The sequence below is a fragment of the Mus pahari genome, chromosome 2 (genome assembly GCF_900095145.1).
Source record: "Mus pahari chromosome 2, PAHARI_EIJ_v1.1, whole genome shotgun sequence".
NCBI lineage: Eukaryota > Metazoa > Chordata > Mammalia > Rodentia > Muridae > Mus > Mus pahari.
This window is the reverse complement of record NC_034591.1, coordinates 68,100,637-68,116,917: the sequence shown is the minus strand read 5'-3', so window position 1 is coordinate 68,116,917 and position 16,281 is coordinate 68,100,637. Positions and strand designations below refer to the sequence as shown.

The following is a 16,281-nucleotide window of genomic DNA, read 5'->3' as shown; positions in this document are numbered from 1 at the left end:
AAAGAAAAGAAAGAAAGAAAAGAAAGAAAGAAAGAAAGAAAGAAAGAAAGAAAGAAAGAAAGAAAGAAAGAAAGAAAGAAAGAAAGAAAGAAAGAAAAGTGAGAATGGATTATGGGATTCTGTGACCACTTAAGCTTACATGAATATAGTTCAAGCCATTTCCTGGATTGATTGTACCAGAAATATCTGAAAAGCACACCTAAAGCGTAGGGTGTTTTGTTTTGTTGTTACAGGAATACAGTATATGTTCATTTAAAAAGAATGGACATGCCAATTGCATCTCCATAGGAGATAGATTTTATATACTTTGGTGTTTTTTTCACTATGAATTTTTACTTGTTTCTTCCACTTCTTTTTCTGTCACACTGTGTCCTCCAGTCTTTATATTTCTTTTGTACTTGCGTGAGGCAAAGCGTCCACATCCTGGATCTTGAAATGGAACCATAACACTGTCTCTAAGGTCCGCTGGGAATAGGACACATTGGAGCTATTAGCATGTTGGCATAACATGCTTCCTAGAATTGTCATGCCTTCGGCCACTGTTTTATTTTGTGGCTATATTTTCCTTTCACAGGTGAGTTCTATCTGTTCTACCTGCCCTTCCATCCTCTTCAGGATGACTAAACTACTTACTGCTTTGAGTTTGCATTGAAGCTCTGGAACCTTGCTTGTCTCATTAAGACACTCCACTCCGAAGTCTGCAGTCTCTTCTTAGCCCTTATCAAATGCATATTTTGTGTCTTTTCTCTGAACTTTGTTCCTACTTCTCTCTTGCAGGGACGTCGATTTAAGTTTCTTCAAGACTCTGACACTAAAATCTTAAAACTAAGGCCTATTTCACTGTCTTCTTTAAATCCTTATGAAGCTTCAAATCTGTACTAAAATTCTTATACCAAATCATATGTTGTCTTGTACTGTTCTTAGCTGCTACATGTATGTTAGTTTTGTTCCCCTCATGAGAATGTAAGCTCCTTATGGGCAGGGACTATGTCTTAAATTTTGTATCCACCACAGTGCCTAGCACATGAGTGCTGAATAAATACTTTGTTTATTGATCAGCAAACTAAAAAAAAAAAAAAAAGATATTGGTGTATTGCCCAGCTTGGCCTCAGAACATCTTCCTGCCCAAGCATCTTCCTGCCTCAGCCTCCAATAAACCTGTACCTACTGACACACGCATATCTAATAGAAAGAAATCAATCTTTTAAACTTTGTATAGAAAGATGACTTCCAAACTCTGCAAAATTTAAAATGTCAAAAGGACCTTTAATTTCTGTTCTATAACAAAATTTGTAAATACTTCTCTAAAAATGTTAAACATATCCAGTCTTGTTTAACCGTAGCCATAGGCAAAGTCCTTCTACACAGTATATGCTGAGTTGTTGGGATATTTTTGTTTTTAATCTATAAACAAAGCACTCATAAAGGTCAGGTAATAAGCAAAACTAACTAGTTTTACCAATTTTGTTTCTAGTTTTCAACTAGATTGCCGCCATTCTAATAGACCATCTTTCCTCAAAAATGAATTAAAGTATTTTGTCATTTTGCCTCAAGTCTGGCTTTGCCAATACAGCCAGTCACCTGATTTTTAGTATTGTAACAAAAGTTATTTAGCTCTGAAAGACCAAACTACCCAATTCTTAAAAGACTTACAGACCACATGCTATGTGAGAGATTTATACTGGATAATATAGATTTCCACTAGGGAAAGAAACCAACATGCAATTTATGCATTCATGGCAACATCAAAGTATGGTGGAAATGAATCACTGGTTTTATGTCCAGTATGCAGCTGAAATACAAAATATCAAATAGCACCAAATACCAAATGTTCTAGTACAGACTTTTGAAAACTACTGAATACATATATGCTGTATAAGACTTTCTTTTCTTTTTTTTGAACTTCACAAATTAGTGTTTATATGTGATATTATAAAATATTTCAAATACAAAGACAGTATACAATTAAGAAAATCTATCGATGATTAGCTTTTAAAATATATTGTTTTAAAAGTAATGCTTTTAAATGTTTATGCAAGGTATTGGTTATTCATCCTATGACTATATAATTCAGAGAATTGTCAACACTTAGAATGTAAAAGATCCCAGGACAAATGCTACTAAGACACACAAAGGTTTAAAAATATAGCCCACACTACTTGCATACATAACTTGTTTTCCTCATTGTCTAAGACTAGCAGAACCAAAGAAATCCACATCCTAAGCCACAGAACAGAGACACCTGGTTTTGTTCTTATCACAGGATGACAAATGCTTTCAATACCCTAATAGCACACAGACATCCTCAACATTTGTATAGTGTTTTTTAACTAACAAAACGGTGTGTCCTTCCTGAGTTCTAGAATGGTGAAAGGCTCAATGCAAACACTTCTTAGAATACCTTTGCCACTCCATTTCAAGAGACAGGGTCAAGATCATGAGCTTCACAACATACTGTTTCTATTGTTGCTCTAATGTTTACATGGTTGAGTATGACTTCAAAAAGGCTCTATAACTCCTCGTGGTGGTGCACGATTGAAATGCCAGCACAACAGGCAGAGGAAGGATGAGATCACAAGAGAATCTACAAGTTCATGACCACCCTGGGCTACACAGCCAGATAGATAATCCCTGAAAACCAGACCAAAGAGGGGACTGAAAGAAACCAGAAAAAAATAGTATCTCTGGGTTTATACTTACAAATATATCTATATGTCGATATCTGCTTTGGTAGGAAAATAGTAATGATTTTCATCAGTACAACAAAGAGAAGATTTTAATACTCTAATCATGTTATATGAATTAAAAACATGAGGAAACACATATTTAAAAAGGCTTGTCTTTCCATATATAAGTGTGTGTGTGTGTGTGTGTGTGTAAGTAATTAGAATGATGAAAAGAGCTATTAGTTTTCTTTATTTTTGTATAAGACTTTCTAATTCCTTTTCTTTCATTTTACAAGTAGCATAATAGTTCTTTAGATATAATTAATAAAGAAATTCATATTAATAAAATCTTCAGCTCCAGTAAACTAAAAAATAAAACCAAAACTTAAAATAGTACGATTAGATGTGCTGGTTTCCCCATCAAACCACCACTTAGAAGCTGGAATCTGTGTATGTTTTTGAGGGGGTTCTATTTTCACTCTCAAGAGATGAACTTATAACACTATGGCTTTAAGTAAGAAAAGAAAACTGATCAAAAGTTTCTATAAAATTAATCCTAGGTTTAGAACTTTCTCTTTGAAATCATAAAAATCCAAAGATTAAACCTCAAAAACAAAAACAGTATATACAAATAAAATTTAAACAAAGCACCAACTAATTAGCAATTTTTACATTATTTGTAAAAATAAATATTATTGAAGGGAGGGTCTGAAGAGATCAGTTGGGAAAGTGCTTGCCACAAAAGCATGGAGACCAACTTGGATCCTCAGAATCCAACACTGAAAGGCTGGGCCTAGCAGTGTTGATTGTAATCCCAGTGGGAAGGAGGTGAAGACCAGTGCACGCCCAGATATAAGAGGGCAGACACCATAGCCTACCTGCTGAGGTTAGGGTAGTGAGAAACCCTGTCTCAAAACCAAGGTAGAAAGCACTTGTGGAATAATACTGGAAGCTGTCCTCTGACCTCCACGCATGTGCCCACACACACGTATGCACAAGAACACACATAAATATTCACATATAAAATATTCTTTGAAGCTAAATTTTTTGATCAGTGGTGAATTATCTGCCTAGTATGCACAAGACTCTGGGTTCTATAACCAGGACTACAAAAAAATACACATAATTTTACTTTAAAGTACCTAATTTCTTTCAATAGTTCTACTTTAGCTGCCAGATTCTTCAGTCTGGTTCCTATACACGTCTTCAGAGTGCTTTCTAAATGCTTAGTTAAATCCATGGTAGCTGTTTTCTCTTGCTGAAACATTGAAAAAAAAATATCTTAGTGAGAACTAATACCATACTTCTAGCATTCAAATAAATTTTTAGTTAGATTAAAGTTAAATGTTAAAAATTAAAAACAATGTTAGTATGTTAGTGTTAGAACTGAATTGAACTGTGGGACATCTAGCTAGTACCAAGTCTGGAATCCTAGCTTAAAGAGATACGTTTTTAAATACTCCATAAAGCAATACAGGAAATTTGATATAAATGATATAGTGCAATTACTGCTTACTTTACTTTGAACTATATCCTATGGTTATAGTTTGATTGGCTTTAGCTTGAGGAGGGCTGTGATCTAACCCAGGACACCTGTATATATTGTTCTTTGGAGGAGAAGGTGGTGAAGGAAGAGGTAGCAGAGGAAGAAGCGATGGAGGTGGTTGAAGTCACAGGGGTAGAAGAAGAGGAAGAAGAGGAGGAAGAGGAGGAAGAGGAAGAGGAGGAGGAGGAGGTGGGAGGGGTGGAGGAGGAAGAGGTTGTGGAGGTGGTGGTAGAGGTGATGATGATAGCAGGGTCTCACTGTGTAACCCTGGCTGGCCTAGAACTCACTATGTAGAACAAGCTGACTTCAAACTCATAGAGATCTTCATGTCTCTTGTATCCTGAGTATTGAGATTAAAAATGCATGTCCCACCACACTCAACTCTAGTTTCCTAAATGTCTGCTTCTATTAAAATAGATATATTCTTTTTTGTAGTCTTGGCTGGCCTAGAAATTGTTGTGTGGAACAGGCTGGGCTCAGAATCACTGAGATCTGTCTGATCTGTCTGCCTTAGCTACTCCAGTGCTGGAATAGTCCTTTTTTTTTTTTTTTTTTTTTCCTTTTCGAGACAAGGTTTCTCTGTGTAGCCTTGGTTATCCTGAAACTCTCTCTGTTGACCAGGCTGGCCTCAAACTCAGAGATCTGCCTGTCTTTGCCACTCTAGTGCTAGGATTAAAGGCATGCACCATAACTGCCCTGCAAGACACATTCTTAATAATATGAAATACTATTGATGGGGCTAATTTTGAACAAAAGACTGAAGAAACAAAAACTGTGAAAATGGTAATGAGCAATACATGATTAATTATGAATCCTTTCTGGAATGTTTTGAGATATTTCCAACATTTAGAAGTTTTATGGGCTGGAGCATTGGCTTAGTCGGTAAAATGCTTGCCAAAAACTGCATGAGGACCTGAGTTAGGTCCCCACCACCACATTAAAAAGCCAAGCACAGCAGTGGCACACATCTGTAACCCAGCACTGGAAAGGCATAAACAGGAGGATCTTTGGGGCATGCTGTCCAGCCAATCCAGCCAAATCAGCATGCTCCTGGTTCAGTAAAAGACCTGCCTCAAAACTAAGGTGAAAATGAGAAAAACATCTGACACTGACCTCTGGTCTCACACATGTACATGCACCTGCACACATGCATACACACAATCAATATACATACAAAAAGTTAAAGAACATAAGAAAATATATAAATGAGAGAATAACTAAATTTCAAACAGTCTATGAAATATAAACACGGTTAGCTTGAAATGTAAGAAAAAAGTTATCTCCTTACATAGGTATTAAACAAAAACAGATGGAGACATTGTGACAATAACAACTAAGAGCACTTGCTGCAAGGTATTTGATTATACTGTGAACCCAAAGATTGTCTTATTTACTGAAAATAAAAACCTGTTTCTAGTTGTAGTGTGGCTCACATTTATAGCACACACCTTAATTTCCCCAGGCTGCAATATAGACATACCCTTAGTACACACCTTTAATCCCAAACAATGAAGGTAAAATTAGTTTTGTTGAAGGAAGCACCCATGTCTGAAAGTGACATCTAATTGAGTGGCAGACACAGTAATGAATCAGAGAAAGATTTGACAGAATGGGATATGCCCAACTTTCACGAGAAGAAAGAAGAAAGGGAAGCTACTTAAGGGGGGGTTGCAGGGCTAATAGGCAGTTTTACTGGGACAGTCATATAGAGACAGGTTGCAGAGAGAGAACATGTTAGACATAGATGAATACAAACCGAACCAGAGAATGAGAAGGATCCAGAAGATTAGAACAGATTGCCAGAGTTAGTTTGAAGCCAAGCAGAGTAATCTAGTAGTGGCCAAGAGAAGTCAGACTGAATCAGTCAAGAGGAGTTTGGGCCAGAACAGTTGAGTTGAACCAGCCAGCTAGAAATCAGAAAGAACTGGAAGGGATGAGCAGCAAGTCTCAGAGGCTAAAACGTTCTAGGCCTAGATTAGATGGTACAGAGGCTAGTGGTTTCCAGGACTAGGCTTAGGTTAGCAGACAGAGGCAGTAAGCCTCCAAGATGGCAATTACATCAGGTGAATAAAAGTTGCTTTTATAAGCGATAAGTGCACACATTTCACAGGAGAACAGAAGCCACTGACATACCTGCAGCTCCTGGGCAGTCTGTTCAACTTTTAATTCTAATGCTTTGTAATTTTCTAGAAGAACCGCTTTCTCTGTTTTAAGCTTTTCATTCTCTTCAATAAGTTTCTGGTCCTGTTTAATTTTTGCCAAGCTGACATTAGACCCTAAATTAAAGTCACCAGCAGCCAAACTTTCCCTGTTAAAAACAAATTCATTTATTTTTAAAAATATGCTTAAGGCTATTGGAACTCAAAAACTGAAATTACCATGGGCTTTTTATAATATACCTTACAATTAATTGTGAATATTAAAACTACTGCCTAGCTCAACATTAAAAAAATAATTTAAGCTGAGCATGTAGGCACAAACCTGCAATCCCTGAATTTGGGAGGCCAAAGTGAATGCATACAAAATATGATGCCACTTTCAGCTACATACAGAGTTTGAGAGCAGTCCTAGCTACACAGTGAGACTCTATATCAAACATGAAAATAAACTATTTTAATGTAAACTAGTTTATGTTAACTGGGGCATACTTCAACAACAATGTCTCTTATGTTTCATAATCCAACTCTGTTATACCACCATCTACCTCAACATCATGAACATCAAATTGTTCTGTCCATTTTTTCTAATCCCTCCTCCCTTGTACCTTTTTATTTGTGTAATTTCTAAACCACCAATAAAAATCCATCAAACTGCCATGACATCATTGCTTTATTCACCATAGATAAGAATACACGGGTATATACTAGAGCTAGAGAAGATACTCAGTGGTTTAAGATGCTGGCTGCTCTTGTAGAGGACCCTGGTTCAATGCCCAGTACCTACATGGCAACTCACAACCTTCTGTAACTCCTGGCCCAGAGGATCCAATGTCCTCTTCAGGCCTCTAACTGTTCCAGGCATGCATGTGGTACACAGATATATATGAATTTAAGCCAAACACCAACATACATACAAAATAATATTTTTAAGTAATATACTGGTATTCATGAGTATCTAGACTGACTTTCTGACTCAAGTAGATAATTCAAAATTATACAAAATTGTAGCTCAAATTATATGCACCTTTGGTAACAGATATACTTCCTCTGATCTTTTAATTATATAACACACATGAATTGAAACATACCTTACCTTAAATATATACAATTATTTGATCAGTTAAATATTAAAAATATATATTAAGGGTATAGACCAATTAGTAAAGTATATGTATTGCGTGCATAAGACCTTAGGTTTGACACCCTCCTCCCCGAAAGCACTACAAAAAAAAAAAAAAAAAAAAAAGCAAGCCAAAAAAAGAAATATTTTAAAAGAAATGAATTCCTTAACAGAGCACCTTAAAATCCTAACTCCTTAAAATCTCACCACAAGCTTTCACACAAAAGATCTCTTAAACACATGAAAAATATTCTTACAGCCAGAGGGGGAAAAAATATCATTTTTTTCCCTTAAGAGGATGGAGATTGCATCCAGAGCCTCATGCATACTAGGCATGTACTCCATTAATTAGTATTTGAGGACAATTTTTATTTTTGTAAAGATGTTCAAAGAATAAAATGAAAAGTTAGCAAGGGAATTTTAAGTAATTCAAGAACAATTTTTATTTTCTAACTGGTTTTTAAGGAAAACATCCCTGCTAAACAACAGAGGAACAAGTGTTTGATGGGGAAAAAAACAGAAATTATGTAAGATAATTCACAAAATCATAGACTCTGTTAAGGATTCCAAAATTCTATAAAGGCTACTACCATAAATTTGAAATCAATTAAAAATTTAAAACAGCACCACAGTCTTACTTTGGAAATGTCACGTGATTTCCTGCATTAGTCTCATACTTCACATCAAGAGTCTGCCTTCCATTTGGCCCCTTTGGCCTGCTGAAGGCTGACTGGTTTGATCTGCGCCCCCACAGGGGGATAGGGTTCCTGAGACTCCCGAGAGCAAGCTGATTAGGATCAGGTTTCTTTGCCTCACAGGCATCAATGCCTGAGGTCAGTCTGCACTTTTCTGCAAATCCTTTCTTTGCCACTTCTTCCCCTATATCGACAGTGCCATACTCTGCCTGAGCAATAACTGTTCCATCTTGATATGTTGCTTTAATTCTCATTTTAATTTCTTTTTCAAAAATCAAACTCCCCAAAAATGTTCTGCCCTAAAAAGGATAGGAAAAAAAACATAAGCCATGAACACTTTTCTCACTTACTTTGTTTCTATTGTTTCCAAGCATTGTATTTCTTTTTCCTAAAATCTATATACAAGGAATCTTAGTTTGTTGTTGACTTATTAAAGTATGCATCCAATGTATTACAATGTGTGTGAAAACATCCTTTTCCAGAAGTAAAGCTAGTATTCAACCATATTTATAAATGTTTTAATGAATGCTAATTAAATATACTAGAAAAAAATTTTACTGTCTTGGCTCCAACTAAATGTAATGCTGTTCTTTTGTTTGTTGGTTTCGTTTTGTTTTTCAAGACAGGGTTTCTTTGTGTAGTCCTGGCTTTCCTGGAACTTGCTCTGTGGACCAGGCTGGCCTTGAACTCTGCCTTGGTATCTGCCTGCCTCTGCCTCCCTAGTGCTGAAATTAAAGGTGTGTGCCATCATGCCTGGCTAGGATGATGTCCTAAGGAGCTATAGTTTTAAAAAGAACTCTGGTACCTCTAAAAGGAATTCAACAAAACACAATTATTTTAAAGGCAAAGTCAGATACTTTGATTTTAAACTAAAACAAGAACAAAGACAAAGAAGTAGAATCTCGAAACACAAAACAGATGCTACATTATGGCTCAGTGGGCTTGCTACCACATCAGGCAAACTAAGTTTAATCTTCAGAAGCCACATAGTGAAAGGAGAAAAACAATTCTCACAAGTCCTCTGATTTCCACATATGCCATGCCACATGCTTCCCCATACATGTACATATACATATAGTAAATACATGTTAAAGAATTTCTATTACAAAATACCAGAATCTTTTTTTAAAATCACCAAATGTAAATTACAAAATGTAAAACACTAGGAATTGTTTATTCAAATCTCCCTAAAACAGAACTTTAAGGACACCATTATCAGCACCATCATATGAGAAGCTAGCTACTCCCTAACTTTTCATTATTACCAACACACCACACTGAGAAAAGGTGTAATAAAATGTATTTGAGATTGGAAAGCATCTTAAGACTTCATTTTACCAGGAACTTTTACTGTTGAGAATCTTAATTCTTGTTAAAATAAACATGCTCTGCATGTCTTGGTCAGAGTACTGGCTTGTAAGTTATTGAGTATGATTAAAAAGGTGTAATATTGGTAACAAGAAAGTTAGCTTAAAATTGGTAACTCAGGGTTGGACTCTTTAAACAATAGCATGTGGCATAAACCAGCCCAGGAAACTAGGCCTCTAAGGATACTACTAAATTGGAATAATATTTTATGTAATTCTTATCTTAGAAATTATACTTATAAGAGATAAGATTTAAAACAATGTCTCTTTAATAAAGCATTAAAATTTGCACTGTCATGCATTCATACGTACGAATTGGCAGCCAAACTTTATAATGTGAAAGTGATGTTTCTGGTATTGATTTTTAAGAAAATAAATTATTTAAAATTGGGTTCTGCTTTCCAAAAGTTATAGATATACTCTAATATTGTAAAAGAAACTTAAAAATTCTGGAATCTGTCCTCACTGCAAGAGGAATAATCTTTGGGCCAGGACTCAGACAGTATGTTCAGATTAAGAAATATTTACATTTGTGCCACAGATGGACCTCACTTGGGTCCCTGATCTGCGTGGAACGGGTCTCTTGGTTGCAGGCGAACGAGGATTTGGCAAATGAGTGACAAACAGTCCACACAACAGTCCACACGAGAGAGTGTAAAACTGAATGTATTGATTAAAATGAGTACCAGTGTTTTATATAGTACAGAGAACAAAGGGGTAGGATGTCACAGCAGGCAAAGTACATTGAAGTTACTTGACACAAAACAGAGGAATGGAATGATTTCAAAAGGACTTACAGGCACCAGGTAATGTTTACAGTAAAGTAGAACAGCTCTGCCTGGGGTCAGCTAAAGACTTTACACCCTAGTCACAATTTGTGCTACTCCTTTGAGCCTTGTGAAAGCTAGCACTAGCAGACCTTCTCATGAATAATACAATACCGCAACCCCCCTATTTTCTAGGCCTTGGTAAATACTTGCATATAAAAGTAACCTTTTCACTGAATTCCGAGCTCCTGGCTTTAAGGAACTTTTTAGGACTTTGGAACACTGGTGGAAACTTTATCTATGGTAAAAATTCAATCTTTAGAGGCATTAATAATACTGAGAGAAAGCATACACCATACTAACATGCAGATAGGGTTTGTGTATATAGATAATTGGAAATGCCAGGACTCTAAGAGGCTTAGTCTCCTTGAGACTTTTTCCTCAGGACTCATGAGTCCTACTAGAGTGGGCGTGGCACATTTGAGTTAATGTAAAGCTCAGAGGAGCCTCAGAGAGGCTTATGTGGCATTTCTTTTGTTTTGCAAACTTTGCCTAGGAAAGTTCTTGGGACCTCACCTCTCCTTGCCTCTGGGGAATAATATTTTTTTAAGCTAAAACATTATTACAGATCTATCCAGGTATTGTTCAAAATAAAGTTTACATTTTAGATTTATGAAAGGTCAATGAGGCTGTAGAACTTATAGAGGTATTACAATCTGGCTTGCCTACTACATATAGAAATATTATAGATTTGGAAGGTTGTTTTTCCTTTGCATTGTAAAGGGTTTGCTTCCAGTGAGATTGTGATCATTGGAAAGTTTTGCCTCTTGGTATGGCTAGTAGCCTTATTTAAGAAAAAAAAAAAAAGATTTTTTCTTTTTCTGCTTCAAGACAAGAAGACAAGACTTTAAATCCTTCAGTGTATATTGTTTCTTAAATGGAATGTATTTTATTAACAAATGCCTCTGAAGGGAAGTTTACTTCAAATCTTTGCTCTCACACAATGAGCTTTAAAGTTCTGGGGAGTAGCTGTTGCTCCAGAAAAGATTCAGAGGCAGTATCTTTTTAATATTTAGGGTCTTAGTTACCCTAGAAAAATTGTGGTACAGAAAATTTTACTTCAAATTATTTTCAAAAGAGATGTTAATTGCCTAAGACCTCACTTTAATGTCTTAAGGTGACTTAAGCCTTTGTTGGATGTTATCAAGGGAAAGGCAAATTAACTGGTGAGATACAAAAGGCTTTGCAGAAAGTAGAAGAAGCTTTTATAATTAATTGTTATCAATTGTAATCAATGGTAATCAAATATTAGCTACTTATTTTAGTTATTGTTACTCAATGTGCACACAGCAATTCTTTGGCAAAAGAGAACATTAATGTAAAAATCATCTTTCTTCATCTCCAAGTTAAGTTTCAACATCCTATTATGACATTGCTGTGGTGCTAATAAAGAATTGTAAGATAAAATCATGAAGGAATTTTAGAAAAACAACAAAATAAAATGTGTCTTAAAAACCTGACAAGGTATCTGTTCCTTGTTCCGAACAGCGATTAAATTGGTTATTGCAGAATATTGATATTTTGCCTATTACATAGACTTTTTAGGTAAAATTGATAATCATTATCCAAAAGATAAGTTGTTAAAGATTGCTTCTATGCATGCTTTTGTATTTTCTGTAAATTTATGCATGCATGCATCCCATAAAGAATACATCTTCTGTATTTAAAAACAGCCCTCCTATGGGAGATTGGATCACATGTTTATTCTTTTGAGTTTCCTCCTGCTTCAGCACATAATTAAATTGTGTGCTGTAGCCAGTGTTTCAAAACGTTGAAAAATCAAGCTTTAATTTATATACTAATAATTATGTAAATTATTAGTATATAATACTATATATTGCTCAGGGCTTATAATTGCTTAAAATTGTTCGTTTTTTAGATACTACAAGTTCTCAAATTTGCAATTGTTTATGCATATACAACTCAAGTTAAGAAAAGATATTGTTCCTTTAAAGGACTTTCTTTGGACATTTAAGAACTCATTCTCGATTGCCTAGACAAGACTTCTTAAGGCGATGCCACGCTAGATTTATATCCCAGGCAGATTATAGGAAGAATAATTGGCCATATAATCTCATTCTTTACATCATCAAAATAGTAATGGCTTGAGATAATAATTTGATATTTTTTAGAGAATGTCAAATTGTAAATACTTGTGCTAAGTGTCCTCAGTTTCTACCTGTTCCATATAATGGTGTTAATTCTTGAGGACTTATACTTAATCAATTATTGCAAATGTATACTCATATTTCTGATTTAAAAAAAAAAATATGCACATGTGACTATTGATACCTTTTCAGGCTTTCTAGTTACAACTGCTGTAACAAGAGAAGCACCTAAAAGTGTAATTAGTCGTTGCCTATGTTAATTTTTTTTATGTTTGGTGTTCTGAATCAGATTAAAACTGATATTGGAACTAGCAATTACAGTCAAGTATTTGAGATGTTTTGTCAACAATGTAATGTTACCCATGTTACTGAGATTTTTTATAATTCTCAAGGACAAGGTATTGTGGGACTTTAAAAATTGTATCTACTTAAAAAACAAAGAAGGGGAGGAATTATATCCCCATGCATATTATTTAAATCACACTTTTTATTTTTAAAATTTTAAAATTTGGATGCTTAAGAACTCCTTGCTGAGTGCCTTATAGTATCTTAAAACTAGGCACACTCATGCCTAGGTGAGATGGAAGGATCCACTTATCGGCATATGGCATGATTCTGATCAGGTATTTAATATGGGGAAGAGGGCATGCTTGTGTTTTTCCACAGAATGCTGCAGGAGCATGCTAGCTGCCAGAATGATTCCTGTGACAGGCTGACTTGTGAGCTTGGTGAGTGCCCTGACAATGGTGACAAGAAAGCTGTATTAGGTATATGTTCTTGACCCACCTTTGCTTGCCTTTGTCCCAGAGTTAAACTGCCTTGCTTCAAGCTTTTTAACCTTATGGGACAGAGAACATTAGAGATTGTGGAAAATGACTTAGAAAAATTACTCAAAAGGAGGAGTTATACTGACTCTTCTCTTTCCTTTAATGTGACCAATTATTCTGACTCAATCAAGGACTGATCTAGTAATAAATCTAATACTAGAGATTCCTATTATGAAGATAGCTAAAAATCTTTATTAGCCAGCAGAGTTAACTTGGAGCATAGCCTATCTACATGAGAACTAGCTTTTCTGTTGATTCTCAAAGTCATCTCCCCCCACACTGAGAGGCCAGAGCTTGGGCTTGATCACTGCTAATATGCAACTTTATAGAGTACCTAGACTTCCCCACAGAAAACTTTAATCCTCTTGCTTTTCAACTTTTGGCTTTGTATTTCAAGCAGGTCAGTTACCTCCCTGCAGGCTCACCTTCAGCAAGCTCAGATGGCAGAAATTCATCAATATGAAAAGATGCATTGTGTGCATATTGTGGCTTTAGTCCGATTGGTAAAGGGTGAGCTATGAGTACCAGTAGTCAAGGATGGGCCACTGGATCTATGACTTATTTTCAATCTAAGACAGAGGCATATGCCAAGAGACCGTGGTTTGTTCATAATAACACTATAAAGCCATGTTTTTACAAATAAACACAAACAAGCTGCACATGTTCCCCAGGACAGATAAGAATAAGTTCATTGAAGACTGAAGTCCTAAGATGGGCATGGCCATCAGCCACCATGATTCCCAGGCAGGACCATGCAGCATAAGTAAATTTTAAGCTCCAGTACAGCTAATTTTTATTATATAGTTAGGAAGGAATTGTAGCCTCCCCCAGCCTTGAGCAGGCTGGCTCAGACCTGTTCTGCCACTGTGAACAAGACCACCTAGGGTGGAGTCTTCAGACCTAGATAGGTCTATTGTTCTGCCACCTCTGTCATTTCTCCAAGATGCTGCTACCTGCTGAGAGGCTGAAACTGTTCTCCTGACACTACCCTGATGAAAGGAGATCCTGGCATGATGGGGGATGGGATCCCCCCACACCCCTTATAAGCTCAGACTCTTAAGTAAACTTTGGGCCTTGATCAGTATCTTGGTCTTGGTTTCATTATTTCTCTCGCCATTTTCTCCCATGCAGCCTCAGCCTCCCTTTCAGGAACCCAGTTTGTGTAGCTGCAGGCGGCTACAGTTATCTCTATCCAAAGTCCCCATAAATATAAAAAACTGGAAGACCGTAGAGAAGAGGAAGGCACTATTAAGGGAACTAGGAATAGGGAGGCTATATTTGAACCCCAGTTCACTGGCCCAGATAGAACAATGTTCACAGAGAAGTTAAACAAAGGTTAATCCAGCAGGGACCTCAAGGCTAGTATCAAGCTTTAGTGTCTTTGCTGAGTCCTTTGGTGTAGTAAGATCTTTATAAAGTAAGAAAGGCTTTGGCAGATCTCAATAACTTACACCAACATGTAAAGAGTATCTGAAAAATAAAAGAAGCTAAAGGAGAAATATTCTTTTAAGGTTAAGCAGAAAAAGAGGTCTGTCTAGGTTCTTCAAAGACAAGTGAAGTAGTATTTATGTTGAACTAGGGTTGCTAAGGAAAAATCTGATAGAAAGGCATTTGTGTGCTAAGGAGCATCTGCCTAAGGAGAAGACATCCTTGACAGAATGCAGATGAAGCACATCAGGCCTGTCCCAGGAGTGGGTAATCCCCCAGACCAAGGAGGGCACATTTTCCACCAGCAAAAGATAATGCTAGGGGTATAGACTGTTAGCCCAGCTAGAACTGCCCCAACAGCCAGGGATGGTGAATGGGGAGGCTAGAGACATGTGCCAACCTAGGGCCACTCTGACCTAGTGAGCCAGAAGTACAGCAAGAAAGCCCGGCCACATTTACCTTTGGCCTTGAGTAGGACTGAGCAGACTAAGTCAAATCCACTGAGTTGATCAGGTATGGAGAAATGTAGGGAGGCTCCCAGAACAGGTCATGTAAACATAACAGTTCAGAGAGAATCGCCAAGGATTACAGAGAACAAATTAAGTTAGCACCTCCTATCTATGCTTTGTACCTGACCTTGATCTTTGGAGGAATCAAATGATACAAATGGATGGAACCTTTCCATGCTGTATTAGACCTTGCTCATTTCAACTTTAGTTAGTTAGTTATCTTCTTAGTTGTGAACTTCTGGGCTCACCTGACACTTGCTGAGGACGGATGACAACTGACTTTCAGAGTGTTTCACCAAGGTTATCTTTGGAACCCCACTAATCTGTTATGATAGTAGTTCTGGGTGTTGCCTTGTCCTGCCCATTCTCTGGAAAAGGTTTTGTTACATAGATAACATAATGCTTACCTGTGTTTTGCAGATTTGTAAAGTCATTGGAGAGACAATCAGATACAGTATACTTCTACCTACCTTACAACCCAACTGGGGTGGGTTAATTTTTAAAAAAAAAAAAATCTATGGGTAAAAAAAGGATATTCCAGTGCCAGGAGAAGTTTTTTTCTTGATGGTTATGATGTGCCTGTTAAACTCTCATCTAAACACATGTATTTAGATGCATCAGCCTCAACTCATAACCCCTGAGAAAGCTTCTGAGATCAAGTGATTGTTACTGTGACATGGTGACCTATAGTAGACATTGATAGTCAAACCCTTTAATGCTCAGGGATCATTGTTGAAGAGGGGACAGAGGAGTCAAAGGAAGGGATATAGTATTGTATAATAGTTTCCTCCTAAGTTAAAACATTCCATTCTGCAGGAATCTCCTTAAGCAGAAAGATAAACAACTCAAAGTAACTTCAGAAAAATCTCTGAAACTAACCAGGCTCCTCCTTGCCTGAGTAAGCAATAAATGCTGAACATCCCTCTCAGAAGAGGAAGCTGAACTGTCAAGAAGACTCTGAGATAAGATGAGCTGCCACAAAGACTCAGACAAGCCAAACTATATTAAAAAAAAAAAAAGAACCTAAAT

General features: G+C 36.6%; 1 protein-coding gene across 1 annotated transcript in view; it reads right to left on the bottom strand.

The window, feature by feature from the left end:
- Window positions 1–16,281, bottom strand: part of Stk31 (serine/threonine kinase 31) — a 70,562-nt gene that overhangs the window by 35,618 nt on the left and 18,663 nt on the right. Inside the window, exons 7-9 of the mRNA XM_021190707.1 lie at window positions 8,130–8,485; window positions 6,346–6,520; window positions 3,809–3,924 (exon numbers count right to left, since the gene is read on the bottom strand). Coding sequence (XP_021046366.1) covers window positions 3,809–3,924; window positions 6,346–6,520; window positions 8,130–8,485 — 647 coding nt within the window. The remainder of the gene's footprint in view (window positions 1–3,808; window positions 3,925–6,345; window positions 6,521–8,129; window positions 8,486–16,281) is intronic.